The 15753-nt window shown below is 39.5% G+C and overlaps 2 protein-coding genes across 3 annotated transcripts in view; both read right to left on the bottom strand.

The window, feature by feature from the left end:
- PRRG1 (proline rich and Gla domain 1) overlaps positions 1-15753 on the bottom strand; it is a 140473-nt gene that overhangs the window by 36850 nt on the left and 87870 nt on the right. The window lies entirely within an intron of this gene.
- On the bottom strand, positions 2475-3673 carry LOC122235422 (ferritin heavy chain-like). Its single transcript, XM_042974819.1, has one exon. The coding sequence runs from the start codon at positions 3575-3577 to the stop codon at positions 2747-2749; it is 831 nt and encodes a 276-aa protein (XP_042830753.1). The 5' UTR covers positions 3578-3673; the 3' UTR covers positions 2475-2746.

The raw sequence follows: 15753 nt of genomic DNA, 5'->3' as shown, positions 1-15753 counted from the left end.
CTCCTCTCTCTGCACCTCCCTGCTTGACTCTGTCTCTCTCTCAAACATAAAACATTAAAAAATTAAAAAAAAAACCTGCACAGCAAAAGACACAAACAGTAAAACAAACAAAAAGAAACTATGGAATAGAAGACAATACCTGCAAATCATATGTCTGATAAGTGGCTAATTTCCATAATATATAAAGAACTTATACAACCCAACAGTAAAAAACCAAACAACCCAATTAAAAAATGGGCAGAGAAAAGGTGCTCAACATCACATGTCATCAGGGAAATAAAAATCAAAGCCACAATGCAATATACCTCACATGTGTTAGAATGGCTATCATTAAAAAGACAAGAAATACCAAGTGTTGGCAAGGATGTGGAGAAAAGGAAGCCCTTGTGCGCCGTTGGTGGGAGTGCAAATTGATATAGCCAGTAAAGAAAACAGTATCGACATTCCTCAATAGATTAAAAACAGAACTACCATATGATCCAGCCATTTCTTTTCTGGGTATTCATGCCTTTCTCTATGAGAAAGAAGGAAAAGCTGCCATTTACAACAACTTAGATGAAACTTGAGGACACTATGTTATGTGAAATAAGAAAAACACAAATACTGTAGTCTATCAATTATATATGGAACCAAAAAAGCCAAACTCAGAAACACAGATTAGAATGTTGATTACCACAAGCTGAAGGATTGGAGAAAATGGGGAGATGTTGATCAAATAGTACAAACTTTGGAGATCTAATGTACAGAAGGGTCATTATAGTTAACAATATAATATCCTTAAGTATTGCTAAGGGAATAAATCTTAAGAAATCTCACCACCGAAAAGAAATGGTAATTACATGAATTGATAGAGGTTTTTGCTAAGGCTTTGGTGGCAATCATTTCCCAATATATCAGTGTATCACGGTACACCTTAAAATTACACAATGCCACATACATCTCAATCATATCTCAAAAAATTATAGTAAAACAAATCAACAGTGATCAAGTAAGTTTCATTCCAGGAATAAAAAATAATTCCACACAGGAAAATCTGTTAATGTAATTCAGAACACTAGTAGATTAAAGGAGGAAATATACATGGTAATAGTATTTGGATTATAGTATTTTTTTAACATTTATTCTGAGAGACAGAGTACACGCATGTACGTGAGCAGAAGGGCAGAGAAAGAGAGGGAGAGAGAGAATCCTAAGCAGGCCCCATGCTGTCAGTACAGAGCCTGATGTGGGGCTAGATCTCACAAGCCATGAAATCATGACCTGAGTCAAAATCAAGAGTTGGACACTTAACTGACCAAGCCACCCAGGCACCCCAAGATTATAGTATTTTGAAAAATTATTTCCTGATTATTGTCTACCACTCTACACAAACTCTTGTTTTCTCCTTCTGGAATTTCTACTGAGTGCTTGTTATTATAGAAGGTTCTTCTATGACTATGAATTATTATTATTATGAATTATTTCTTTCTAGAAGATTCAATTTACCTCACAGTCATTCTCAAATATTTTGATGTTCAGCATCTTTGTTAAATTTTCAACCCTTATACTGAACAGGGTTTATTACAAAGTGTACATAAACCCCCAAAACTAGAGGTTTTCTGATGGCAGCATACATGCCTGGTACTGGTGGCCATTTGAAGTTGCACCTGTGTCTCCAGAGAAGCAAACCTAAAACACAGTTCCCATAGTCACTGACAACAAGGGTGAACCTGCCAATCAGTTACTCCACTCTGCCAGTTTCCAGGGTCCCCAGGTTGTTACTTACAAACAATAAACATTAACATTTGTATGACTTAATCAGCTAAAAACTTCAGATGAAGTTGAAGGCTCCATTTATTTTAATCCCTGTCCAATCCCATTTTTCAATTCTTTCCCAGAAGCAACCACTATTATAAATTCTAGACCATGTTTTTTCTATACGTTTACCATATACATCCATCTACAGCAACCAGTGCCCCAAACCACCCATCTTACCCCAAACCACATAACCACACTATTCATAAGGGGAAGTGAAAGTTTTCTAATGACAATATGCATGTCCTGCACAGGGGACCAAAGGCAAATCACTCTCATATCCAGTAGGAAGCCAGCCTAAGATTAAGTTTCTCTTATCACTATTGCCCACAGTGAGCTTGTTAAAGAGGTTCTCTGCCATAATGGCTTCTGGGGTCCCTTTCTTGCTATCTAGAATCAAAAAATATTAGTATTTACTTATTTTGATAAAGTAAAAGTTTTTAGGGTAAAGTAGAAGACCTCCTTTATTTTAATCCCTGCCCAATCCCATTTCCTTCACTCTTTCCCCAGATCAACCTCAGTCATAACTTTCAGGCAATGTTTTTATACTTTTACTATGATAGGTTCCCACATTCTTCAGGGCTCTAAACCACCACCACCCACACTGCTTATGAGAGGAAGATTAATTTTGTGTTTTCCAGGGTCCCATGGAATACCTTCTCCCTCCATTTCTGGAGATCCTCAGCTGCATATGGATAGGGTTGGGTGGGTGGAGAGACTCCTGGATACCTGCTATAAAACTTAAAAGGTGAAAGATGTGCATACACATCAACCAGAGACCTTTATTTACTTAGGAACAAAACAACTTTATTGCAACCAAGTAACTTTATGGCAAAACTGGAAGAAAGAAAACTGGAACGTTTTGCAAGTGCAATACTGCAAAATGCATGCTCGGCATGGTGACCAGGGGAAGTTACCATGCACCCTGTGGCTATGGGAAGGCAGTCCCAACTCAGTTCTTGTCGCTGTTGCCCAGGGTGAGCTTGTCAAAGAGGTACTCTGCCAAGCCATCTTCCGGGGCCCCCATCTTGCACAGGCTGGTGATGTAGCCCCCCAGCTCTTTGATGACCTTGACTTGCTCGTGCAGGTAGTTGGTCTCCAGGAAGCTGCACAGATGGGCGTCCTTCTTGTCGGTGGCCAGCTGGTGCAGGTCGAGCAGGCTCTGGTTCACGCTCTTCTCCAGGTGAAAGGCGCACTCCATGGCCTTCAGGCCGCTCTCCCAGTTGTCGCGGTCAGGCTTCATGATGTTGTGGAGGCGGATGCGGCCCCCACGCTGGTTCTGCAGCTGCATCAGCTTCTCGACACGCTCCTTCTCCTCGTGGGACTGGCGCAGGAAGAACTTGGAGACATTCTCCAGGGCCACGTCGTCATGGTCGAAATAGAAAGCCATCGACAGGTACACGTGGGAGGCGTAGAGCTCCAGGTTGATCTGGCTGTTGATGGCGGCCTCGCATTCGGGGTGGTAGTTCTGGCACACTTGAGAGAACGGCGCGGTGGCCATGGTTGGCGGCGCTGGCCCCAAGGTCAAGGCAACTCTGAAGCGAGGACCCCGGAACAGGCAGTGGCGAGGCCGAAGGCGGCGGCGGCCCCGAAGATTGCCCAGCTTGAATGGCGAGAGAAGCCAGAGGCACTCAGTGGCAATGGAGACCTCTAGGCAGCGTCCGTTGGGTTCGGACGCAGCAACAGCTCTGGGATAGAACCGGAACTGGGGTCCGTTACAGGAAACGGGGGCGAGTTTCCGGTTTGGGGGAAGGGGGATAAGGGGTGGGGCGGGGCGGCGCATGCTCTGTTCCAGGTTCGGGTGGAGCCTAAGTGAGGCAGGGAGACCCTGCGCTGAGCACCGTTTAAGAATTTTTTTTTTAATGTTTATTTATTTTTGAGAAGCAGAGTGAGTGAGCAAGCAAGGGAAAGATGGAGGGGCAGAGAGGGAGACACAGATTCCGAAGCAGACCCCAGGCTCTGGGCTGTCAGCACACAGCTTAGTGCAGGGCTTGAACCCAAGAACTCTGAGATCATGATGCTTAACCGACTGAGACACCCAGGCGCCCCCTGGGGTTTAAGATTTTAATTTTGCAATAATGTGTCCGTTTTACAATTACTTAATTTTATTGGTATAAAAAAGGGATCTTGAATGGATCCCTTTTATTACAGCCTGTTCCTATTCAAATATTCTCAGCCTTCTTATTCAAATTCATATTCCTATTCAAATTCATAGTTTTATTCAATTCACATTCTTATTCAAATTCTCAAAATTCTGAGTATGAATTTGGCTTTTTTGGTAACTCTGTTTCCTGTATTTTTTTTAACCTCAGAAATTGCTCTGTTTATGATCTTCTCTTTCACCTTCCTCAAATATTTCCCAAACTTTGTCCTTTCATATTTAGGAATAAAGGGCACATTTGATTAGCCTACATAATCAGCATGTATCTGATGTACAGTTGTGATGTCCATTTCACTAATAGGCTTTTCCTTGGAACGAGATTGCACAGTATGTCAATATAAAGTAGTAGTCTCCTCTTTGGGGGTACATGGCAGGGTGCTTGTAGGTAGGGTAGGGACCCTTCCTCTTGCCAAAACAAAAATGGCATTTCTGATGATGGAAAAGTAGTTATTTGTCCCTTCTAGGTAGATGTGTGCTTCTGTTTTATCCCTTCTTTTGTGCAGGTCTGCATTTGTCTCAACCTCATTCACTGTCTTTGGAGTGTAGTTTGGGGAGCCTAAAGGTCCAATACTACAAGTGCTTACTTCTTTTTTTCTTTTTTTTTTTTTTTTTGGGGGGACAGAGAGAGGCAGAGCATGAACGGGGGAGGGGCAGAGAGAGAGGGAGACACAGAATCGGAAACAGGCTCCAGGCTCCGAGCCATCAGCCCAGAGCCTGACGCGGGGCCCGAACTCACGGACCGCGAGATCGTGACCTGGCTGAAGTCGGACGCTCAACCGACTGCGCCACCCAGGCGCCCCTACAAGTGCTTACTTCTAATTTAAGTAGGGTTTGGGGACATTTCAGAGCAGGGCAGATAAAACATCTGCTGTTCATAGTAGCTCTTTAATCACATGGTTGACCTGGGGACCTTCTGCAGTGTAACTGTTCAAGTTTCTATGCACATGCTTGGTTTTCTACTGCAGGTGTTTTGAGTTATCTGAATTAACTAATCTGATAGCACCTGCTTTTCCTGTCTTCCAAGAATTCCTCATAATTTCTGGTCTGCTACTCATAATCCTTTTGTTTGTGTGTGTGTAGATTTTGTGCGTGTTTTTAGCCACCACTATGATTCAATTATCATTCTTTACTAAAAATTAAATAATTGTCTGAAAAGGTAATACATTCCCATGGGTCAAAACCACACAGCTGTCCTCTCTGCAGGCAACCAGTGTGGTATTACTTGTCACAATTAGGAGGAGGAAGAGGAAGAAAAGAAAGAAAGAATGCTGGAAACAGAAGAGAAGAAACTTTAAAATATATTCTTTAGAAGCGCCTTCTTCTCAAGTGCACATGGATCATTTACCAAGAAAAATCATATTCTGGGCCATAACCAAGTCTCAATAAATTTCAAATGATTCAAATCCTATAACATTAAAAAAGGAAAACAAATATCTGAAATTGAAAATCTAAAGTTCTACCTTAAGGAACTAGAGAAAGAAGAGCAATATACACACAAACCAATCAGAAGGCAGGAAATGATAAAGGAACAAAAAATTTAGTGAAACACAAAACAAAAATATGTAAAACTAAATAAAGCCAAACAGAGATTCTTTGAGGTTAAAAAAAAAAAAAGATAAATCTCTAGACAGACTGATCAGTAAAAAAAGAGAGAAGACAGAAATTACCAATATCAAGAATGAGAGAGAAGACATTACTACCAGTTACGAAAAGGGAACAATATTGCTATGGCTGACTTAGGCTAATTATGATTTATCTCTAGCAACTAGATATGTTATTACTCCCCTAAACTGGGGTTCTCTTAGCAAGAAAGAAGGAGGTGAAATAGTTTTTATATCAGTAATCAACAGTTTCTGCCTCATTTCTATTCATTAGTAACTTAGAATACATTAATTTAAGCAATTACTTTCTTTTCTCTCCAATTATGTTGGTGGTAGGGCAAATCATAATCAAACTGCCATTGAGCACAGGATTTCTAAGATAACGGAAGTGAGTAATACAAGAGCTGGCAGAGAAGGCAAAAAGAATGGTGTATATTGGAATAAATTATCTTTTTATGCTAAGTTGAAGAGATACTAAAATCCTTAGTAGATAATTATTTATCTCTGCTTTTGTCTAGAGTTTGCCCTGAGTTTTAACATTTTAAAATAGAAAACAAAGTGGAAGAGAACGGTTTTAATGAAAAACTAATATAAATTCTAGGTTAATGGGTAATTATTATTTTTGCTAGTTTATCTCATTTTAGTTATTAGTATGCACCTGAATCTTTACAATGTAATGTCTTTCAAAGTAATAAAAATGAATACTTGTAGAATTGAAAAGTTTCATTAACTTTAAATAGAACTAATTCTTTATCATCTCCTCTACCTCTTCAGACATCACTCTAGAATCATAATTAAACCTCATCAGTTTATTTAGCTTCAAGACAGCTCCCTTGAAAATGATCTTACCGTCAAACCAAACAAGTTCAGAATTGTCTAGAAGTTCAAGATGCCACTTCTCAGATAATAACAGGAAACCTCAGACTACGTCTATATTCATTCTTAACTGGCCCTATTATATTGCAAGTTTTATTAGTTTTTCTTCTCTTCAAGACATCCTGCCTTATGCTCCGGGTATATCGGCTACATGGTATGGTGCTTATAAGCACTAGATTAGTAATCAAAAGCTACACGTTCCAATTCCAATCAGAAGTTGCATGCATCATTCGTCTTTTTGGCATTCACAATATTGGTCCAAAGATGAAAAGAATATTACCTTTGCCTGTCCCAAATGGTATTGTTTCCAAGCATTTTAAAACAATAAAATTAAAAATCTAGCTAAAAGTAGGTGCCAGCCTACCAATTTTTCCATTTCACTCATATCTGAACTTGAAAAAACTAAGTTGTTTCATTGGAGAACCCCTGGCATAACCATCAATTAAATTAGGAGAGAATTATGTTCAATGCAGAAGGAGGGGATGGGAAGGGAGGGAAGACACTGAATTAGGAGACCTGGGTCCTATTTTCGGCTGCACCAATCAGTATCTCACTATGGAAAAAGGAGTAAAATGACTTCTGTGGGGCTATTTTAAAAATGAAGAGCTTAACCTATTTGGTTTTCATGGACCCTATCGATTATAAATATAATTGGTCTATTCCATGAATCTTTCTTCAACAGTGGAATGGAAAGAAAAATCAGCTTTTAGTCTATTCATGATAAGCAGTGACTGGTAGCAAATATTAGCTTTGGGAATGGGATGATACCTTAATGTTCAAATAATCATGCGGTTCTAAGTTATGGCATTAGTGCTACTCTCTAAAATATACAATTCAAGAAAAGACAGAGCCCTCTTTTCTCAGTTGGTTGTTGTATGTACAGTGGAGGAGCAGATCCTCTGTTTCAGCTTGATGGTACCCAGGCTCCCAATGCAAAGGTATATGAGGTAAACAAAATTAGGCATGCAGGGCACAAATGCCCCCCAATTTAGTACTGTACCAGAAAAGCTACTTTCACAGGAAGAAAGGGCCAAGTTAGGTAAACAGATAAATTGAGCTATAGACCGCTGCGTTGCAGGTGAAGCAGCCCAGAGCGGAGATGGTTAACAAAAGAAAAGGTGCGTTGTTAACCCCGAGGTTATTCCACCTGACTGTCTCATCCCCTAGGCTAGCTAAGTTAGACATGGCACCTCCTGTCTGCCATTAACAACCATCTGCCCGGCGCCAGGATTTTGTTTTATATTGACCCAAACCCCAAACACTGTATATCTTCCAAATGCCCCTCTTCCCTCACATCCCCAGGTTAATGTTCACAGTTTGTCTCTTTGTGCCACCAATCACGTTTGTAAGCCTTCTGATCTTAATAAATATAGGGCAAAGACCCTTATTCGGGGCTCCTGTCTTTTCCCAGACATACGCCATCTCTCACCTTAATCCTGTGTCCTGCTCTTTTGTTGGCCAAAAGGGAACTTTAGACTTAGAGTCTATGACACCAATTTCCTTTGCCACTGATTTGATCGTATCTTGGAAGTGGCTAAATGGAATTTTATTTCTACAGTTACTGATATTCAAACTATGAGGGCCACTGTCAGCCTTGTCCTGGGGAGACTATACCCTAACACCCGTGTGGGAAGAAACCAAGGACAACCCCAAATATTAAAGGAATCAGCAGCTACCTACTATAACAGAAACTGATTTACAGTAGTGACCACACCCAGATGGGAATTTCTGAGGAGTGGGCACGAGAGGTGATTAGCTGCTGTATTTTATTAAATATACCATGAATCGAAAAGCACATTATTTTTTTATGTATTAAAAAAGGAAAAAAGGAAGGAGTGCCTGGGTGCCTCAGTCGGTTAAGCGTCCGACTTTGGCTCAGGTCATGATCTCATGGTTCATGGGTTCGAGCCCCACATCAGGCTCCGTGCTGACAGCTCAGAGCCTGGAGCCTGTTCTGTGTCTCCCTCTCTCTATGCCCCTCCCCTGCTCATGCTCTGTCTCTCAAAAATGAATGACCATTTAAAAAAAAAAAAGGAAAAAAGGGGCACCTGGGTGGCTCAGTCAGTTAAGCATCCCATTCTTGATCTCAGCTCAGGTCATGATCTGGCTGTTGGTGAGTTCGAGCAGTGTGGAGCCTGCTTGAGACTCTGTTTCTCCTTCTCTCTGCCCATCCCCTGCTTGTGCTCTCTCTCTCTCAAAATAAATAAATAAATAAACAAAAAACCTTTAAAAAAGGGGAAAAAACATGCTTTAAACTAATCCATGATGTCACTGATAAGCTGAACTTCAATTTCAGAGAAAGTGTGAATAAATGATCAGAGAATCAATGAAATATGGTAATATTTTTTTACTCACTTGTCTGAATACATCTATCAAAGTAGACACTTTTAAAATACTCATAACTGTTTAAACTTTTTGGTAATTTATTTGTGGCCTTAATAGTCTACAGTATTATGTAGACAAAAAACATTAATAAAGAAAAAATTGTCATTTTCTGTTGGATATTGTGTCATTTTACATTTCGGTCTCATCCTAAAATGGGTGGTTTCCAACTTTTTTTCCTTCCCTTTTTGGAGTGGGAGGTTTAGTGTATTAGACTAAGGAATATAATTGCTTGAGAAACAGGTAAACCCCACTTCTGAATTCATAGCTAACCTCTAGCATGCTATGGGAGGCATGTGACATCATCTTTCAAATGAAGAGATGCATAACCATTTATACCAAGCAAAGTTGCTGATCTAGGTTTCTACTCACATCCCAATTTGAATGTGAAAGTTTTATTCTCATCAATTACACTGACTGATTGCAGCTCACTGTTAGATAATGTGAGTCATTTCTAACAAGGACAGTACTGTCTACCAAGTAGTTAAGCATCCCAAAGCAGCAGCACAGTGGCTGACAGGGCCACTAGAATCACTACTACACATGCTAGGCTAGTGTGTCACATTTCATGGATTCATAGTTCTTGTTTAGACCCTAAGACTTTGAACAACTGAGGGGAGCTCAGTTATTACAAGAAAGTCAGTTACAGGATACATGTATGAAGAGAACACTAATATTTCATTCCCTGAGTAGACATCTGCTTAAGCTGTGGAATAGCTGATGTACCCCCAATACTGCACTCTATGCCCATATGAAGGGCAGGGTATATTTGAGGAAAAGCAACAGAGTCAGCGATGGTATAGATCTTTCCCGAGGTGGAAAACAAGGGTGTTCAAGGGGCACCTGGTGGCTCAATCAGTTAAGCATCCGACTTTGGCTCAGGTCGTGATCTCACGATCCGTGAGTTAGAGCTCTGTGCTGACAACTCAGAGCCTGGAGCCTGCTTCAGATTCTGTGTCTCCCTCTTTCTCCATGCCCTTCCCCCACTCACACTCTGTATCTCTCTCTTTCTCTCTCTCTCTCAAAAAATAAATAAACATTAAAAAAAATTAAAAAAACAAAAAACAAAAAACAAGGGTGTAGGAATTTTCCACCGGTTCAGTGGATACTGTGGAAAACCTGAGCCATGTTGCAGCTACTCTGCACCAGAGGGCTGTTTGCCAGGCAAAAGGCCCCAACAAGGATATGAAGCATGCATACTAGGATAGAAGCCAGCTGGGGAAGGGGTTGGTAGAGGCCAACACAGGACCATAACTCCTATTTCTGGAACTGTGTTGTACAGAGGTTTCTTTTAGGACCCCCTGAAGAACACCATGCACCTCCCACCCAACTTATAATTAGGCCCACCAAAGATTTAGTGACAGACAAAAAGAGGATACAGCAATACCATCTAACTTAGAGACCTCTGTCCCCTTCTACCTCATTCCCCTCAAAATACTAAAGGAAAAAAAATGGGAAGGGTAACGTTAAAGGGCAAATCATGCTCCTCTCTTTGCTTCATGATCTTAAGGTCAAGGTCTAGCAGGAGCTGAAGGAGCAAAGGAGAAAAAGGTGGGCATAAAGCAAACCTAACAGGAAGTTTTAAATGGGAGAGAATGTGGGGCACCTGGGTGGCCCAGTTGGTTAAGTGTCCAACTTTGGCTCAGGTCATGATCTCACAGTCCGTGGGTTCAAGCCCCGCATCAGGCTCTGTGCTGACAGCTCAGAGCCTGGAGCCTACTTCAGATTCTGTGTCTCCCTCTCTCTCTGCCCCTCCCCTGCTTGCACACTCTCTTCTCTTCTCTTCTCTTCTCTTCTCTTCTCTTCTCTTCTCTTCTCTTCTCTTCTCTCTCTCAAAAGTAAACATTAAAACATTTTAAAAAAACATAAGTGGGAGAAAAGGTATGAGTTTTTATGCCCAAAAGTGCCCAGAAAGGTAGATCATATCTCCCTATCTCTAAGGAATAGGAGTTTAGACTGTCAAACTAGGGTGGCTACACAAAGCAGGGTCTCTTTAGACACCTGAATCATCATTTATGTGACCTCAAATTCTGATGCAATATTGCCATGGAACTCTTGGATGTCCACCAGATCCATTAGAAGAATATCTTCTGCCAAATTAATTCTGATGAGGTATACTGAGGAGTTCTGAAATTCTATGTGTCTTTAGTGTAACCATGGGTAAACAGCATATATGGAGGTTAAACAGGGCATCATTAACTAGATATTGTTGCTTGTAATATGCAGAGTTACATTAACTATATGGTGTAGATGACTGTACAAGTGACAAAAATGGGCCCAGTATTCCTGCCAGTACTCAGTCTATGAGGACAGGTTTGAAAAAGATTAACTGGCAGTAGGAGAGGAAATGAGGTAACTTCAGGTCAAGGTTAACAAACTGCTCGCATGTCCACCGCTTTGGTAATATACAGTCTGAAACCCTCCAAATTAAGTTCGGACCATAACCTGAAAGGAATAACTGAGACTAGATTAAAGATTCATAATCTATAAAAGGGCCTGAATGCCAGAGAATAAAATACCACTAATTTTAAAAGAGCAACTAGAATATAAAGGAACCAGTCCTAGAACCCTTTGGGTTGAAGGGACTAGTGAGCCCCACTGTTTACATTCCCTCTCCACCTTGACTGTACAGATGGGAGTAGAGTCTGGGCGCCCCAGCCCACACCAGCCCCAGCGTTCCCAATAAGGTGACCCCAGCAATGCACACACCAGGACAGCCCTGGACAGTGTCCACTATAGCTCTAGTCATCTCACCAAGGCAACACAGATACAAAACATCCCAGGACACCCCAGCATTACACCCACTTGATCTCCAGGGGACTCACTGTGGCACCCCCTATGCAGAGTGCCCCATGATATCCTAGACCATACTGGTTTCAAGTCTACTGTGTTTCCAGGGTACCCTCTGCCCAGAAAGCCCCAGGACACCCCAGCTTGTGCCCACTTCAGTTCCAGCTGTCCAACCTGGGTGGTCACAGCTTGGAGTGCCTTGGGACTGCCAGCCCATGCCCATGAAAACTCCAGCCAACCAGCCAAAGCTGCCAGGGACACACAGTCTAAAAAGGGGATGTCCCTACACAAGGCCATTCTTCAAGTTTAGGAGACGTAGATATTCTGCCCAATTCATAGACATAAACACAGAAAGTCAAACAAAGTGAGGAGACAGAAATATGCTCCAAATGAAAGAATGAGACAAAACCCCAGAAAAAGAATGAAATGAAACAGAGGTAAGCAATCTACCTCATAAAAAGTTCAAAGTAATAGTCATAAAGATGCTCACCAGACTAGAGAAGAGTAGGTGAACTCAATGACAACTTCAAAGAGATAGAAAATATTAAAAAAAAAAAAAAAGAATCAGAGTTGAAGAATACAGTAAATAAAATGTAAAATACACTAAAAGGAATCAACAGATTAGAGGATGCAGAAAACAGAACAGCAATCTGGAAGATAGTGTAATGTTAAGCACACTGCTGAACAACAAAATGAAAACAGAATTCTAAAAAGTAAGAATAGAGTAAAGGGCTCTTTAGGACAATATCCAGCATATTAACATTTACATGAGAGAGATCCCAGAAGAAGAAAGAGAGAAAGCAGCAGAAAATAACGTGAAGAAATAAGAGCTGAAAATTTTCCCAACCTAGGGAAGAAAATGGACATCCAAGTCCAGGAATAAAAGAGACCCCCAAATAAGATGAACTCAAGGAGGTCTACACCAAGACATATAATAATTAGAATGTCAAAGATTAAAGATGAGCAGGGAATCTTAAAAGCACCAAGAAAAAAGCAACCAGTTATATATAAGGGAAACCCCATATGGCTTTTCAGCTGATTTTTCAGCAGATACTTTACAGGCTAGGAGTGGCATGATATGTTCAAAGTGCTAAAAGGAAAAAACCCACAACCAAGAATACTCTACCCAGCAAGGTTACCATGTAGAACCGTGGAGAGGAAGAGTTTCCCAGACAAACAAGTTAAAGGAGTTCAACACCACTAAAATGGCCTTACAAGAAAGGTTAAAAGGACTTTTTTCAGCAGAAAAGGACATAATTAGAAGATAATTATGAAAGGAAAAAAATTTCACAAGTAAAAGCAAACATACAGTAAAGGCAGTAGATCACTTATAATGCTAGTATGAAGGTTAAAGACAAAAATAGTAAAATCAGTTATATCTAAAAAATAGTTAAGGTGATTCACAAAATAAAAATATATAAAATGTGACAACATATGCATAAAATGGGAGTAAAAATAAAGTTATTTTTTAGAATGTGTTCAAATTTAAACAATTATCAAATTAATACAGACTCCTATATACTTAGGATATATGAACCTCATGGTAACATCAAACCCAAAACCTATAATATATACACTAAAAATAAAGAGAAAGGAATCCAAGCATAACACTAAATTAAGTCATCAATTACAAAGAAAGAGAGCAAGAAAAGAAGGAATAGAGAAGTAGTACAAAAACAACTAAAAAAATTAACAAATGGCAATAAGTTTATATCTACCAATAATTACTTTAAATATAAAAGTCTAAATGCTCCAATCAAAAGACACAGGGTAGGGGAGCCTGGGTGGCTCAGTAGGTTAAGCGTCCAACTCTTGATTTCGACTCAAGTCATGATCGCATGGTCCATGGGATCAAGCCCCGCACTGACAGCATGGAGCCTACTGGGATTTTCTCTCTCTCCCTCTGCCCCTCCCCCAGACACACTTTCTCTCTCAAAAATAAACATTAAAAAAAAAGCCGTAGGGTAAATGAGTGGATAAAAAAAGTAAAAAGACCCATCAATATACTGCCTATAAGTGACTCACTTCAGACCTAAAGACACATACAGACTGAAAGTGAAGGGATGGAAAAAAATTTTCCACAGAAGTGGAAGCAAAAAAAAAAAAAAAAAAAAAAAAAGCCATACTTATATCAGACAAAACATATGGCATTACTAATTACAAAAAAGGCATTACTAATGATAAAGGGATCAATCCAACAAGAGGATATAACAATTGTAAATATGTATGCACCCAACATTAAAGCACCTGAATACATGAAAGCACCTAAATATTAAGACAGAAAGGGAGAAATTGACAGGAAAACAGTAATATTAGGGGACTTTAACACCCCACTTACATCAATGGATAGATCATCCAGTCAGAAAATTAACAAGGAAATAGTGACTGTGAATGACACATTAGACCAGATGGTCCTAACGGATATATACAGAACATTCCATCTAAAACCAGCAGAATATACACTCTTTTCAAGTTCAAATGGAGAATTCTCCAGGACAGGTCATAGCTTAGGCCATAAAACAAGTTTCAATAAATTTAACAAAACTGAAATAATATCAATAATATCAAGCATCTGTTTTGATCATAACAGTATGAAACCAGAAATCAAGTACAAGAAGAAAAGTGGAAAAACACAAATATGTGGAGGCTAAGCCAAATGCTACTAAACAACCAATGGGCCAATGAAGAAATCAAAAAGCAAATCAAAAAATGCATGGAGACTAATGAAAATAAAAACATAACAGTCCAAAATATTTGGGACACAGTGAAAGTAGTTCTAAGAGGAAAGTTAATAGTGATATAGGCCTACCTGAAGAAACAAGAAAAATCTTAAATAAATAATCTAACTTTATGCCTAAAGGAACTAGAATAACAACGAAGCCCAAAGTTAGTAGAATAAAGGAAATAATAAAGATCAGAGTGGAAGTAAATGACATAGAGACTAAAAAAAAAAAAACAAAAAAAAACAAAAAAACAAAAAACAAAAAACACAAAACAACAACAACATAAGAAAAAAATCAATGAAACCAAGAGCTGGCTCTTTGAAAAAATAAAATTGATAAACTTTCAGCCAGACTCATCAAGAAAAAAAAGAGGACACAAATAAACAAAATCAGAAATGAAAGAGAAGTTGACACCACAGAAATGCAAAGGATTATAAGAGACTGCTGTGAAAAATTATATGCCAACAAATTGAACACCATGAAAGAAATGGATAAATATCTAGAAGTACACAATCTTCCAAAACTTAATCAGGAAGAAAGAGAAAATCTGAACAGACTGATTACTAGTGACGAAACTGAATTTTATAATAAAAAAAAAAACTACCAACAAACAAAAGTCCAGGACCAGATGGCTTCATAGGTGAATTTTACCAAACATTTAAAGAGTTCATCCTTATTCTCCTCAAACTATTCCAAAAATTGAAGAGTACCTAACACTTCCAAATTCATTCCATGAGGCCATCAAAGACACTAACCGAAGATACACAAACCACTAAACAAAAAGAAAACTACAGGCTAATATCCCTGGTGAAACATAGATACAAAAATCTTCAATAAAATATTAGTAAACTGAATTCAATAATCCATTAAAAGAATCATTCACCATGATCAAGGGGTATTCTTACTGCAGGGATGCAAGGATGAATGAATATTCGCAAATCAACCAATGTGATACACCACATTCACAAAATAAAGGATAAAAATTATATGATCATCTCAATAGATACAGAAAAGCCATCTGGCAATATCTGATATCCATTCATGATAAAAACTCTCAACAAAGTGGGTATAGAGGGAATATACCTCAACATATTAAAGGCCACAAACGATAAACCCACAGCTAAAATCATACTCAATGGTGAAAAACTGACACTTTTCCTCTATGATCAGGAACAAGACAGGGAATTTCAAAATACACACAAAATAACATACTTTGGCCCTGCCTAATTTACTCTCTCAGGAAATCCCAAAAGAAGTAGTGAGGAAGGCCCACTAGGAAGCCCCAGGATGGGCCTAGGGAAGATGTGGATGAAAATGCAGAATATGGCTAGGAGATGGTGGCAGCAATGCCCCACATTTGCCTATGTGTCTATGCCCAAACTTGATTCCTACCTCCTTTCTTTACTGAAGTCCATCATCCCTCAAA

The sequence above is a fragment of the Panthera tigris genome, chromosome X, assembly GCF_018350195.1.
Source record: "Panthera tigris isolate Pti1 chromosome X, P.tigris_Pti1_mat1.1, whole genome shotgun sequence".
Classification (NCBI taxonomy): domain Eukaryota; kingdom Metazoa; phylum Chordata; class Mammalia; order Carnivora; family Felidae; genus Panthera; species Panthera tigris.
The sequence above is the reverse complement of the archived record's forward strand: the minus strand, read 5'-3'. Positions and strand labels throughout refer to the sequence as shown.

Excerpts from the sequence above, each read along its gene's own strand:
- LOC122235422 (XM_042974819.1), bottom strand. The coding sequence starts at position 3,577 with ATGCGCCGCCCCGCCCCACCCCTTATCCCCCTTCCCCCAAACCGGAAA.